This window comes from Saccopteryx bilineata, chromosome 3 (genome assembly GCF_036850765.1).
Source record: "Saccopteryx bilineata isolate mSacBil1 chromosome 3, mSacBil1_pri_phased_curated, whole genome shotgun sequence".
Lineage (NCBI taxonomy): Eukaryota > Metazoa > Chordata > Mammalia > Chiroptera > Emballonuridae > Saccopteryx > Saccopteryx bilineata.
Genome location: NC_089492.1, coordinates 152,209,141 through 152,224,941, shown reverse-complemented (window position 1 = coordinate 152,224,941; position 15,801 = coordinate 152,209,141). Strand labels below are relative to the sequence as shown.

Below are 15,801 nucleotides of genomic sequence, written 5' to 3'. Positions count from 1 at the left end.
GACAGATAGGAGGGAACGGAGATGAGAAGTATCAATTCATAATTGATACTTTTGTTGTTCACTGATTGCTTCTCATATTGAGTGCCTTGACCGGGGTCTCTAGCTGAGCCAGTGACTCCTTGTTCAAGCTAGTGACCTTGGGCTTCAAGCCACCAACCTTTGGGCTCAATCCAGTGACCATGGGGTCATGTCCATGGTCCCACACTCAAGCTGGCGACCAAGCTGGTGAGCCTGCACTGATGACCTCAGGATTTCACACCTGGGACCCCAGCGTCCCACATTGATGCTCTATCCACTGTACCACCACATCAGGTTAAGTCCTGGGTTTTGAATCATGTAACTTGATGGATGGTACTAGTCACTGAGAAGAGGACAGTAGAAATGTTTTATAATGCTGATTTGCAAGGCAAGACCATGCATTCAATTTGCTATGTTAAGTTAGGAGGTGATTTGGAGTTATCAATGGAGTATAGGCAGTTGGTTATTTAGATCTGGGACTCAAAGGAGAGATTGAGTTAGGTTTTATTTTAGGTCATCATTTGCAAGTAACTAGTTTTTGAAGATGCAGGGATGGATGAGATTACCTAGAGCCTTGAAGGTTTCCAACAGTTAAGATTCTGGAAAAAGAAAGATGAAGACAAGACAAAGGAGGTGCAGTGCATCTAGGCAGTAGAGATAGATATATTGTCATGGAATATAAGGAAAGAAATGGGGAATAAGTGACTAAAATCAAACCATAGGAAACATGATAGGCTAAAAATATTTGACTAGCAGCAAATATTGGAAAAGGAAAATAGGCCCTGGCTGGTTAGCTCAGTCAGTTAAAAGTGTCCCAAAACAACTAGAATGTAGGTTCAATCCCCGGTCAGGGCACACATAAGAAACAACCAAAAAATGCACAACTGAGTGGAATAACAAATGCTTCCCTTCACCCTCCCCTCTCCCTTCCTCTCTGTCTCCCTAAAAATTGATAAAAGCTAGCACCGGCCAGAGAGCTCTGGAGCATCGTCCCGGAGCACACAGGTTGGAGGTCAGGGCACACACAGGAACAGCTCGATGTTTCTGTCTCCTTGTCTCTCTGCCTCTTTCATAAAAACTGGGGTGGGAGGGGGGAGGATAATTTAGTTGTAACTGAAGGTGGACTAGTAATTAAAGATTCAGAATGCCAAATTAAGATTGTGTGGTAAGGTACCAAAGAATTGAAAAATTAATATTAATATTTTAGGAAAAAGAATCAGGTTTTTTTGCTCTCTCCTTTCTGTAGAGAGGAATGAGGGAGTTTTTCTGGCTTGCAGAGACATACTGTGTAGAAAACCCCCTTTACTAGGAAGCTTAAAGAGCATTTTATAATTTAGGCTAGCATACAGAAAGATTTTGTAAATATGATTTTATACTTTTGTGTGATTTGCACCGACTCAGGATAGATAACAGCATTGTATTATAAATAAAAAGATTTTGTGCTAAGTTTTGAATAGAAGTAGAAAGAAAACTTGAATTCCCTCCCTTACCCCGCACCTGTAAGAAAGAAAATAAACACCTAGCCAGGTGTGGGGGGGAAATTAAGTGAAGCCTTTTCTTTCCCTTTCCCTTTCTTTCTTTAAATGGGCCATTCACTGAGGCTTAGGCCCTGGCGCAGTGTAGACTCCCCATCCCATCCTGAAGGTGTATAGTTAATGTATATACCCAAGGAATAGCAGATAAACACTGAAAATTTTGGAAATGTCTTTTAATATGAAAAGCAACATTTTTTGCTATTGTATTATTACCTTACAATTTTTAACATGTAGAAATGTTTTTTTTTTTTTATAAATCCTATAGATGAATGTTACAAGCTTGATAATAAATTGTGTCATCTTCCCTTCCTCCTCCTTTCCCTGCCAACCTGTGTGTGATCAAGGGTATATAACCTGCCTCAGGGCTATAATCTGCATGGCTCAATTTGGGTCAGCTTTGCCCCGTGTTAGTCATATGCGGCCGGCATATTAATAAATCTCCTCCTTTTAATAAAACTCCTTAAAAATTCATTTGGACTTTGTGTCTCTACGTAAACCTGGCAGAACGTTACTTTACAACAATTGTTCCTAAATTTCTCTTGATCTTAAAGGAAATAAATACTAGAATTTGAAAACTTCCTAGGAAAGTTGAAGAAAACAAATAATAACGGTTGATAGCTCTGTCAAATTATAAACACCATGAGGCAGCGGCCTGACCTATCTTATGACTGTATTTTAGATTGTCTAGTATATAATTGTTAAGCCTAATCCAGAGGGACTCGAAACATTGAAGACATGAACAAAATCCATCAATTATACATCAAAGCTTTAATGTCTAGCTTGACCAAGCGGCGGCAACTCCGACAGAAATCTGAGAGCGCGCCGGCCCTTTGTTCTACCTAGTTTTTATAGTTTTGTAAGTGGGAAGTACAGAAGTAAAAATTGCGATTAGGTGCCCTTTACCACTATTGGTTATAGTCATATGTCCTTTAACATGATAGGACCATGTTCAATTTGCAAGCCATACATCATTTTGGAGAAAACAAAATTTACAAGTCAACACAATGGTAGAAAGATGTCTGTTTACATATTAAAAGGCATTCCTATATTTTCTAGTGTTTATTCGCCATCTCTCTGTCCAGACTCACACGTATTAACCATATGCATTTACATAGGAGAGGTAGTTTCTATGGGGACAAATGCCCGCAAATGGCTCATTACTATAAGAAAAGGTTTATTTTGTCTTTTCTCTCCCTGCACCTGGCTAGCCATTCACCCCTTTCCCACAGGTGTGGTGGAATGTCTGGGAATCCATGTTTTCCTTCCCTTTGCATTTACAATACAATGCCAAGGGCCATCCTGGTTTTATGCCAATCACACAGTACAGAGATTATTCTCAAAATTTCTCTGCACACTTTAACCCAAATTAATAAAATGTTCTTTAAGCCTCTTAAAATATTTATATCGATTCTGTAGCTTTTGGTACTTTACAACACCTGTGGGTGAGGTGGCGCAGTGGCTCCTCAATAATCAACGTATTATAGAACATTTAATACTTAAATAGCAAATATTGGATGATTAACTAGTGGAACAAAGTACTGGATTCAACTGTTTGGCTCTATTTCTGTTTGATTCCCTAGTCTACCTTGATCCTCCCTAGAAGGATGCTATGTATTGTTTATATTGCTGACATATTTATTCTGAACTTTTACGTTTTAGAATACATATATTTCTAGATTGTAAGCTGTAGAAGAGCATTGAATCAAGCAGGACCAGGACAGTCTGGGTTATGCTGTGGTAACTAAGAACCCCCAAATCTCAGTGGTTTAAGTAATTTAGTGTTATTTATTTTTCACTCAAAGTACATGTCCATCAGGCAGACAAAGCAGGGGTCATCTTGACTGTTACTGGCTACTCTGCTGAGGAAAAGACAACTGAAGGATTTCACACTGCAGTTCCACTTAGGCTGGGGATGACTCATTGTTTCTTGTCACAACCTCTCCCACTACTCTCCCCAACCCTGAGGGGACCAGAAAGTGCAATCTTACCTTGTGCCCAGAAGTCAGGAAAAATTGTCTTTTTTTTGTGGTAATTTTGTGAAATACCACAAGCGTGGATATTCTAATTCTGTAAATTTAGCTGAAATTAATACTTTCATTTTTAGTGCTTTGTGCTTTTGTAGGTTTTTGTTTTTTTTTAATTTTTTTCTGAAGCTGGAAACGGGGAGAGACAGTCAGACAGACTCCCGCATGCGCCCGACTGGGATCCACCCGGCACGCCCACCGGGGGGCGATGCTCTGCCCCTCCGGGGCGTTGCTTTGCAGCAACCAGAGCCACTCTAGCGCCTGGGGCAGAGGCCAAGGAGCCATCCCCAGCGCCCGGGCCATCCCTGCTCTAATGGAGCCTTGGCTGCGGGAGGGGAAGAGAGAGACAGAGAGGAAGGAGGGGGGGATGGAGAAGCAGATGGGCGCTTCTCCTGTGTGCCCTGGCCGGGAATCGAACCGGGTCCCCCGCACGCCAGGCTGACGCTCTACCGCTGAGCCAACCGGCCAGGGCCTGTAGTTTTTAAGTGCCTTGTTTCAAACTAAAAAAATTTAAATTTTAATTCCAAAACAGTATAGTTGGGAAAAATGACTTCTCTGGACATGCCATCTAAAATTTAAACAAAACAAAACAGAAAGAAGACAACCAGAAACCGTGGCAGGGAACAGAGTCTGTGTCATAACTTTATCCACTTATGTTTGCATACTGTGGGTCAGCGTGTATTTTGCTTTTTCTATACACAGAGTCTTTTGAACTCCATATGAGTTAACATTTTGTAGGAATGCTTTGCATCATGAATGTTACTCTTTTAACCTATGTTCTAAATATTTAAAATATTTAACTTAGAATTCTGAGGTAGGATATATGGAAATTTGCTTCTGGGGTAACTCATTCTGTCTTTACGGTCTCAGAGTAACAGGGTCAAAACAGTGTGCTGTTGTCAGTAAGAGATCCCCCACCCACTTATTCAGATCATCCTTCAGTCCTCCTTCTCCTTTGTGTCTCCCAGTCTTCAGCCCCATTGGAGAGGATCTCCAAACTATGTCCTAAATCTTTAAATACCCTAATTCAATCCACCATCTTTTCCTTTAATTACAGCAGTTAACTTCCTAATTGATTTCCCCATGCTTTCACTCTAAACACTTTTGTGTCTATTCTCCACAAAACTTGGTAAACTTTTAAAATTAATGAGTTGGATAATGTCACTGTCCTGCTCGATAATGGCTTTCTTTTACTCTCAGAATTAACACTAAATTTAAAGTTTTCTGGGAAAGACCCCTTACTAGTGCTCTTAATCTAGGCTTATTATTTTATCTTTGAGTGTTTCTTACAATGTTAAGATCTTTGTTTCTTCAGGGCTTTGCTGTTTCTTCTTCTGCAGTGTTCTTTCTCTTCTCTTTCTCATCATTAATCACCAGCTCGGTTGATTAATGATGGGAAGGCCCAGATAGGCCTTCCATGCCCTTCACTATCTATAAAGGTACCTCTTTCTCTCCTACCCACTTTTTCTAAGATTGCCACATTTTAATTGATATAGTACGTTTAGCCTCTAAGATTGTATTATTTTATTGCCTCCTCTTCTAGAATGTAAGTTCCGTGAGGTCAGGGGCCTCATCTGTGGTGTTCACTATTATACTCCTATCACCAGAATAATGCCTTACATTTAATAGGTGTTCAGTAAATATGTTTGGAACAAATATAGCAAATCACTTTTTGAATCCTTGAAATCTCTTCATCCCAAAATGAAAGAGGAATAGTTTTGGGGAAGTCCCTTTAACTGTTTGGATCTTATAAACTTTATATTCATAATCATAGTGGTAGACTTGTTGATCAATGATCTTTAACTTTCTTTTGAGCTTGAGAATTCTGTGAATTTTAAGTATTTTGTATTATCTTCAATAATTTGTTAAAGCAATTATTTTTAACATTTGTAAAGTATTTCTCTACTGACATATAACATGCAGGATACTAAGATTTCTTAAAAGATGATTTTTTAAAAAACTTTCTTGTATTGTAACACAATATATGCATTCCTAAAAATTATTGCACTCTGCAGAATTGTGCAAATTGAGAAAAATGAGGTTAGGGTTACAACACTCAACAGCTTTGCCAGTTACACATAAAAACAGATAAGAATCCAATAAAATAGGTTACACAATTTTACACATGTTAATTGATTAACAAATAGAAAATGACTACAATAAATATGGTACTCTGCTTTGGAAAAGACCTGAGGTTTGTGGGCCCTGGCCAGTTGGCTCAGCGGTAGAGCATTGGCCTGGCATGTGGAAGTCCCTTGGTCTGAGCACACAGGAGAAGCACCCACCTGCTTCTCAACCCTTCCCCCTCTTCTTCTTCTGTCTTTCTCTTCCCCCTCCTACAGCCAAAGCTCCATTGGAGCAGAGTTGGCCTGGGCGCTGAGGACGGCTCCATGAACTCCTCCTCAGGCTCTAGATTGGCTCTGGCTGCAATGGAGCAATGCCCAAGATGGGCAGATCATCACCCCCTGGTGGGCATGCCAGGTGGTTCCCTGTTGGGCACATGCGGGAATGTGTCTTACTTCCTCCCCACTTCTAAGTTATGAAAAATACAAAAAAAAAAAAAAAAGACCTGAAGTTTGTGTATTAAAATGGGCTTCAGAAGGACTACAGCTTGGAAGCATTTAGAAAGTGGTGCAAGGCAGGTTATCTGAAATCTGACAGAAAGCTTTGACACCAGATGTGGCTAGGTATGGTTCACAGATGCTGTGAACAGAGGCAGCTGTGGCTCAGTTGATAGTATATGCATTTTGTGTGTTCCTGCAATGCTTTGTTCAGTTTCTGAACTCAGTTCCAGTGAGTACAATTTTCTGCATCCACCTAGTGAGTGTAACAGAGGAGAAATTGCACATAACCAAATGTGAAATCCATGTTATGCAGAAATGGTTTCCTAATATACTAATCACACATAGGGACAAATTTGCATTTCGAAACAAGCATCGTAGTAGAACTGAAATTTTAGACTTAAAAAAAGTTGTGTGAGTTTCCATATAGCTCACCTGGTTCCTCTAAATGTTCATATATTATGTAACCATAGTACTGTGATCAAAACCAGAAAATAAACATTGATGTTATACTGTTAATTAACCTTCCATCTTATTCAGATTTTGTCATTTTTTTCATTATTTTTTTGTTTTAGGATCCAGCTCAGGAGCCCATATTTTATCCAATTATCGTGTCTCCTTAGTCTTCCTCAGTCAGGGACAATCCCTCACTCTTTCTTGTCTTTCCTGATCTTGACACTTTAGAGCAGGGGTCCCCAAACTTTTTACGCAGGGGGCCAGTTCACTATCCCTCAGACCGTTGGAGGGCCGGACTATAAAAAAAAAACTATGAATAAATCCCTATGCATACTGCACATATCTTATTTTAAAGTAAAAAGACAAAGTGGGAACAAATACAATATTTAAATAAAGAACAAGTAAATTTAAATCAACAAACTGACCAGTATTTCAATGGGAACTATGCTTCTCTCACTGATCACCAATGAAAGAGGTGCCCCTTCGAGAAGTGCGGCGGGGGCCGAGTAAATGGTCTCAGAGGGCTGCATGTGGCCTGCGGGCCATAGTTTGGGGACCCCTGCTTTAGAGAGTACTGGCCAATCAATTGCTTTGTGATCTATTCTCCTAGTTTGGATTTGCCTGATGTTTCTTCATGATTATGTTGAGGTTATGCATTTTGGGCAAGGAAACCGCAGAAGGGATGTCATGTATCCTCTCAGTGCATCATATACATGAGATTTGGGGCATTAATATTTAAGATGCATTTAGTGTTTCTAAGGTTTAGTTGTATAATTAAATTTGTTTACACTTTATAGTTATTTTTTAGTGTGAAATTTAATATCCTTCATTTTTATTGGTTCTTTGATACTATTTATTTTCTTATGGATAAGCACTGTGGAAAAGAATTAGAGTATTATGGGTATGCTTTTATATTCTTTTGGTTATTTTTTTTCTGAAATGTAGTATATTTTGATCCCTCAACTATATTTATCAATTTGAGAGGGTATAGTACTTTTGAGGTAGTGGTCTTTTTTTTATCTTGCCTTTGTAAAATCTTTTTATATAATTACTGTCATCATTTTGTTTCAGTTTCAATAGTAATGGGAATTCCCACTGTGAAGAGAGAAGTTAAATCTTACCTCATTGAAACACTTCATTCCCTTATTGATAATCTGTATCCTGAAGAAAAGTTGGACTGTGTAATAGTAGTCTTCATAGGAGAGGTAATTATTTAATTGTTCTTACTTTTTTACCACATATAATCTATAGGAAACTATAGTTGAATAATTGAATATACTTTTATGAGCATTTTTTAATGTTATGAGTAAAGGTTAGGTAATATATTCCATTTGATAGTTAAATTTAAGTCTAACTTGTTTTGTTTGCCTTAACTTCTCTCTTACAGTTACAGGCCAGGAATAGTCATCTGTTTTCAGTAAGATAATATTTCATACATAGATCTTTAAGAACAGCGAGTCACTATTTGTTGCTCTAGTCCAGGGGTAGTCAACTTTTTATACCTACCACCCACTTTTGTATTTCTGTTAGTAGTAAAATTTTCTAACCGCCCATCAGTTCCACAATAATGGTGATTTATAAAGTAGGGAAGTAACTTTACTTTATAAAATTTATAAAGCAGAGTTACAGCAAGTTAAAGCATATAATAATAATTACTTACCAAGTACTTTATGTAGGATTTTCGCTGTTTGGCAGAATAAATCTTTATAAAACAACTTACTGTAGTTAAATCTGTCTTTTTATTTATATTTTGGTTGCTCAGCTACCGCCCACCATGAAAGCTGGAATGCCCACTAGTGGGCGGTAGGGACCAGGTTGACTACCACTGCTCTAGGACCTAAATTTGAAGATTCATTGATGTTCTTTGGGAGTTTTGAAATCTGAGAAAGGATTAGCCTAGTGTGGGGTTTATTATCTTGTTATTCTCTCCACCCCGGCCTGTACTTGTAAGACACAGCCATCATTATTATTGAAAACGTCAAAATAATCATGAGGAAATACTATATTTCCTGTAATTTAGGTTCCTTAAAATATCTAAGGAAAGAATAAATCTTGAGCAAATTTTTCATTAATAATGAGGAAAAAAACACCTTAAAGTAATTATTTTCTTAATTACAATATTATATAGAATTTCAGAATGTGAAAGATTTAGAACATCATCTGGTTCTGGCCTAACTGATTTCCAACTTTTCAGTGTTTTTTAAATGAAAATTTTCTTAATGTTTTTCTTACTCTAAGACTAAACACATGTATGCTATTCAAGATAATTAAATAAATATGTAATGAAAAATTACCTGTTATTCCTCCATACAGATACTCTGAAATATATCTTAAGAAATTTCTTCCTGGGACTTGCATACAAATGGATTTGTTGTATATGTATTTTAATATCATGGATGTTTTTCATGTTACAAAGAATAAATATCACAGCATCATTTTTTCTGACTATATGTTTTTCCATTGTATTGTTTTAACATCATTTATTTCTGGTTGATAGACATTTTTAGGTTGTTTCTAGGTTTTTGTTATTATTTTCAACATAGCAGTGAGCATTACTGTAAATAAGTGTTTGTGTCCTTTGTATAGTTACTGAGGTTAGATCAATTCCTAAATGTAAAATTGCCTTGGTCAGAGTCCACAAACATTAAAATGTTCATACATGGCCAAAATGCTATTCAGAGATTGAGCCAGTTTATTATTCTTCCAGCATTCTGTGAGAAAGCTTATTTCCCCGTCCCCAGCTCTGCTAGATAATATCAGTCTTCAAACTTCTTTTCACGTGAGAGGCATGGAGGCAGACAGATAGGCTCCCGCATGTGCCCCAACCAGGATCCATCTGGCAAGCCCCCTACAGGGCAGTGCTCTGCTCATCTGTGGCTGCTGCTCAGCAACTGAGCTATTTTAGCACTTGAGGCGAGGCCATGAAGCCATCCTCAGCACACGGTGCCAACTTGCTCGAACCATTTAAGCCATGGCTACAGGAAGGGAAGAGAGAGAGAGAGAGAAAGAGAGAGAGAGAGAGAGAGAAGGGGGAGGGGTGGAGAAGCAGATGGCCACTTTTGTGTGCCCTGACTGGGAATTGAACCTGGGACTTTCACACACTGGGTGGATGCTCTACTGCTGAGTCAACCGATCAGGGCCTATCAGTTTTTAAATATATATTTTTGTCAATTGATGGTTAAAAAATAATACATTACTTTTGTTTAATTTGGGTTTCTTTACTGAGTAGGGTTAAATGTTGATATAAGTTTTGGGGGGATCATTTGAATTTACAATTGTTTTTATAACCTTGCTCATTTTCTATTCATAATAAATTTTCATGTATGACAGGAATGAACTCTGAAATGTTGTATTTAGTCCAGTTTGTCTTTTGCATGAATTTGTTTGATTTTTTTGTCTGTTACATTTTAAGTAATTATGTTTGTCAATTGCATAATGTATACCAGTAGAAATTTGGTATGCCCTTCTTGGAAAGCTATTAAAATTTAAAATATACTCTGTGACCTAACATTCTTCTTCTAATTGATTCAGAAGTAACATTTGCAAGTGTGTAAATATATTCAAGGACATACACACATGTATATAGCTCCTACATCTGCATTAATCAAGTGAATTGAGAAAATGGTTTTGTGGAATATATTGCAAACTATTAGTAGCAGCTATCTTGAGAATTGGGATTATGGGAAGATGCCACTTTCTGTTGTATATAGTTTTATAAAATTAGAATTTTTAAAATAATGAACATGTATTGGTATTTTAATCAGAAAAAAATTCTTACACACTTGAAAAATAGTGTTCAGTGTATAGACAGATTAGTGGACATAAAGATTCAAGACCCTTGGCCCTGGCCAGATGACTCAGTGGATAGAATGTCAGCTCGGCATGCGGAAGTCCCAGGTTCAATCCCCAGTGAGGGCACACAGAAGTGACTGTCTGCTTTTCTCTCCGTCCCCCTCTTTCCATCTCTCTCTCTTCCCCTCTCGCATTCAGTGGCTTGGCTGGTCTGAGCATTGGCCTCGGGTGCTGAGGCTCAGTAGATTCTAGAATCGGCCCCAGATGAGGCTTGCTGGGTAGATCCCAGTCTGGGCACATGTGGGAGTCTGTTTTTCTATCACTCCTGATAATAAGATGTAGTAACACTGGGTTTGGAGTCAGATGACCTGTGTTCAGACCCTGGATTCTGCTACTTAATGTCTGCCACTTACTGCCACCTGAGCAGGTCACTTTTCTTTCTTCAGACTTAGTTTCTTCATCTCTAAAATGAGAATGGTGTTATTGAGCCTTTTGAGTGCAGTGTTGTTACAGGGACGCATAAGGAGATCACACATGGAAAGTTGTAAATTCACGGTGTGGCCCAAGTGTCTCAAGTATTCTGATCTATGAGGACTTCTCCCGACTTGCAGAATTTATATTATATACGTATCTATATAGAATTTTAATATTTGGAAGAAAATCTGTACTGAACAGAAAAAATAATTTATAGAGTTGATTGAATTGCCTTTGGGTAATTTAAAATTCTTAATTATTACATTTACATTTGGTTCTACCTTAATCAAGTTTTAAAGTAAGTCATTTTAAAGTAAGTGGTAGCTTAGGGCTCATCAACACTAGTAACAAGTGATACTCTGTAGCTTTCACCTTGACCTACATATGAGATGGTTCCTAGATACAGACCAGGGGTAGTCAACCTTTTTTATACCTACCACCCACTTTTGTATCTCTATTAGTAGTAAAATTTTCTAACCACCCACCTGTTCCACAGTAATGGTGATTTATAAAGTAGGGAAGTAACTTGATAAAATTTATTAAGCAGAGTTACAGCAAGTTAAAGCATATAATAATAATTACTTACCAAGTACTTTATGTCGGATTTTCGCTAAGTTTGGCAGAATAAATTTTTATAAAACAACTTACTATAGTTAAATCTATCTTTTTATTTATACTTTGGTTGCTCTGCTACCGCCCACCATGAAAGCTGGAATGCCCACTAGTGGGCAGTAGGGACCAGGTTGACTACCACTGTGCTAGACAGATCCCTAGCCTCTTCCTGAGCCCATATTTCCAACTGCCTACTTAATTTGAATTGTTTTTATGGGCAACTCTTAACCTCTCAATAACTAAAATAATCTGGTTTTGTCAGACTGCCTCTTTTCCAGGTTTCCTACCTGTTTATTAAGAGTTCTTTACATATTAGTGTTAGTAGTTCTGTGTGCTAGTTATTTTACTTCTGGTTCATTATGTAGACCTTGTGCATTTTTGGTTCTGGTTGTGTTATTCCTTAGCCTGAAATGTTACCTCTTTCTTCTTCTTTCTTATTCATCCTCAGGTTCCACCTCATCCCTTTTATAAAACTATCCCTACTGCCCATTCAGAATTAACCTAGAGTAAATAGACAGAAGTAAATTAATCTTTTGCAAATAGTTTCACTTTTTGTAAAGGATTGAATTACCTCTGGTCCACTTTCATATATGAGGAGAAAATTTAGAATGAGAAAGATCTGGAGAAGAATACACATGGACAAGAAAGGGTATCATAATCTCTTCATCCCCTGTGACTTTTTGTTATTCTTTTTTCTTGAAGGGGGAGACCATAAGATGCCCCTCTGGGAGTAGAGGAGAGACAGAAAAGTAATTATTAGCTACATTTTTGTGTTTTGTTTCTCTGGTGATTTCTCCCTTAGGAGTTCATTGGGCATACCTGAGGAGACATTTTTATAGAACATTGAGGATCTGGACAGTTGACTATTGATGTGTTATTTAAAAGTTCACAGATTCTATTTTGGAATTGCAGGAATTGAGAGAAATAGATTTCAGTTGTTCATAAGGATTCATGAGATGATCCAATTGTGATGTTCACATTTTTAAATTGTGTCATTTTTGTGTCTACTTTTAATAGAATTTAATTATAATTTTTGTATTCTAATCCTTTGTTGTCCATATGCTTTATTATTATATATTTTATTCTATTATTTATAATATCATTATTTACATTATTTCTATCACTCATAATCATTTCTGACAAAACATTTTCTTACATTATACTCTGAATTTTAGCAAAATTTATTTTTTCTGTTCCATTCTTTTATTTGTAGAATTCTCTATTTTATTCATCTTGGTGAGAGGAAATGCCTCTCTCCTGCTGTGGAAACTGAAAATGTCAGATACTGGCTTTACTAGTTCAGGCATATGACCTGGGCTCAGCCACTTGGGTGTTCCTATCCTGGACTTTGAGTGGAGCTTTATTATTTTCAGATGACGCAGAAAACCCAAAAGACTAAACCCACAATTTATTAGAAATAATGAGAATTTGTCAAGGCCGGATATGTTCAATTTATGTTTCTATATGTCAGTAACACTAAATAAGAAAATACATTTAGAAGAAATGATTTTCTAAAGAAGAAGAGATTGTGAACAGTTCATTGTGGTGATACAGTGGTGTTGGTAGTGGTGTTTTTCCTGGGGTTACAGGAGCAGAGTCCAGAGGCATTTAAGACTGATGGAGAGGACTTTGCAAGCTGTGGCATTGAGAGTGTGTTCTCTGATTTTTGGCTGTCGCCCAGCCTTATTTCTGCTACCTTCCTATCCTGGCTCCTCGGCCTGACTGAGGGTTCCATGAGTTAGTTCTACTCATCATCTTTCAGTGAATTGTTTTTCTGACTGCTCTGCTAGAGTCAGTTTCTGTTACAACTAAGATCCTGACTGATACAGCTTGTATCTTGTTCAGAAATGCCTCAATTATATGTAACTACCACTGAAACAGAACATGCAGTCAACATGGACGCACAGGGGTAGGGGCTAAATGCTATTAGGGTGAAAAGAAGAGATGAAATGAGTTTTTGAGCCAGTTTCTGATAGAATTTTTTCTGTCAGATTATCCAGATTATCTTGATGATAACCATAAGGAGTGCTGAGAATTTGAAATGAGAACTTTAGGTAACCTTTAGGTAGTATATCTTTTATATCATTCTAATTATTCACATTGTTTCTGTAATTTGCCTAAAAACATTCCAAAGACATGTTTAATTTTTAAGTTCCCTAAACTGAAGAATTCAAGCTGAGATTCTTTAATTAAATAAATTAAACATGTTGGAAAACCATCTAAAGGTTGTCTCTGAAAAACTGAATTTAGAGAATTTCCAGCTCATAATGTGTTTAGTATGTAGCATGAAAAACTTTTCTGGATTTTCTGTTGTACACATTTTATTTTGTATTTTATAGTCAATATGCCTGAGACTTTTACTATGCCTTCTTTAAAATTCTTAGATTTAAATTAGATTAACAGTGCTAGTTAGTTGGCTAATGGACAAAAACTTACAAAGCAAGTAAATTTATAAATGAATACAGAAACAGAATAACCAGAGAATTGATCAAATTGCTGTGGGGTTTTTTTCCCCATATTTTCTATTATATATTTTATTTGCTAGGAAATATTTCCTGATGATTAATTTTGGGGTAGGCAATATGATCATATGCTTTAAAAATTATAAAGATGTGTGTGTGTTATGTACTTTGAAAAATTTTCCTTTTAGTGCTATCGCCTAGCCACTGATTACTTCTCTACAGGCATAACTGTTAGTGGTGGCGGTTCCTATTCAGAGATATAATATATTTAATGGATATATATGTGGACATATTTTTTTATTTCTCTATATATGGTATAATATCAGAACATTAGAACATAAAGAGCTATATTTCTTATAAAATTTATTCTTAGAAAATCATCCCTTTTGTCTAAATTTTAAAATGTGTTTGATATAAGGTGGAACAAAGTAGATTAATTCTTTTTGTGGATATTCCCCCTCCCCCCAATTTCTTTGTGTATATGTGTGTATTTGTATTCATACCCTCTTGATTAGTTTTTATTTATCATTTCACAAACCACCTTTTGGATTTCTTTCTTTTTTTTATAATTCAATAACATCTACTTTTAACATTTTTTCTGCTTTTTGTTAGTTCCATGTTATACTTTATAAACATTTTGTCCCGAGTACTAAATTGATTTATTTTCATTATTTCTTTTTGTTAAGATAAGAATATGAATTTTCTTCTGAACACTGTTAGCTGTAGCTCATAGGTTCTGTATTCCATAGAGTTGTGTTTGATTTTCATTGGTAATTGCATATAATGTCAATGCTATGTTCCTGGGTGGACTCTGTATAAGTAGCTTAGTCTTTTTAGTTAGACAGTTTAGTGTGCTTTCAGCTAGGGTTAGGTACCTGAGTGCTTTGGAACTTTTTGCACCCCAGAGCACCTGAGGAATAGTCACTTCAGAAATAAATAGTAGCCCTCTCAATAGTTATGTATTCTCAAGATTTTGTAATTACCTTGTTAGTCTTTTTTATTTTAATAAAGGCAAAAGTACATATTTTAGTCTAAGTATTTATTGAACAAGTATTTATTGAAGTACTAGAATGAGGAAGATAATGAAGATTAAAATTTTTAAAAAATTTGTTAGACAAGATATTGTATCTTTAATTTGTAATCTAGTCTTCCACAGTAATATTTTTTATACCTTTGTCTATTTTTAATAAATTTTTTATAAATATCAGTTATACATGCACATGGCTTAAGAGTCCATCCAGTTCTCCAAAGTTCATTATAGTATTAAATGCATTCTCCTGCCTTTATTCTCCTATCCCTGTACCCTTCCTTTTCTTTCTGCTTCCTCATTTCCTCCCCATCTGAGACCTTTTGGCTCTTTAGTTCTAGCTCGCCAGTCATCAAGTTAAGTGACTTCCTGCTATGTTATTCAAGTGACACTATTCTTTGATCTTTTAAGAAAACCAACTTTTAGTTTTATTGACTTTTTAATTTCTCTATTTTCTATTTAATTATTTTTACTCTGTTATTTTCTTCTGGTTACTTTAAGTTTGGCTTATTCCTTTTTTCTAGATTTTTAAAGTGAATGCTTAGATTATTGATTGGAGAGGCTTTTTTTCATAATATAAGCAATTTAAAGGTATAAATTTCCCTGTCAGCACCATATTAGCTGGATCCCATAAATTTTGATATGTCATTTTTATTTTTATTCAGATCAAAATACTTTCTAACATAACTACTTCTTCCACTCATAGTTAATTAGAAATGTATTATTTGATTTTTAACTATTTGTGGATATCCCAATTTTCCTTCTCTTGTTTTGATTTTTTAATTCAACTTCATTGTAGTTAGAGAAGAGACTTTGTATGATTTTAGACCTTTTAAATTT

The 15,801-nt window shown here is 36.3% G+C and overlaps 1 protein-coding gene across 3 annotated transcripts in view; it reads left to right on the top strand.

The window, feature by feature from the left end:
* The window catches only part of MGAT4A (alpha-1,3-mannosyl-glycoprotein 4-beta-N-acetylglucosaminyltransferase A), a 181,759-nt gene that overhangs the window by 106,222 nt on the left and 59,736 nt on the right, over positions 1-15,801 (top strand). For all 3 annotated transcript variants that reach the window (XM_066267803.1, XM_066267800.1, XM_066267801.1), the window contains exon 5: positions 7,666-7,799. In XM_066267803.1, coding sequence (XP_066123900.1) covers positions 7,666-7,799 — 134 coding nt within the window. The remainder of the gene's footprint in view (positions 1-7,665; positions 7,800-15,801) is intronic.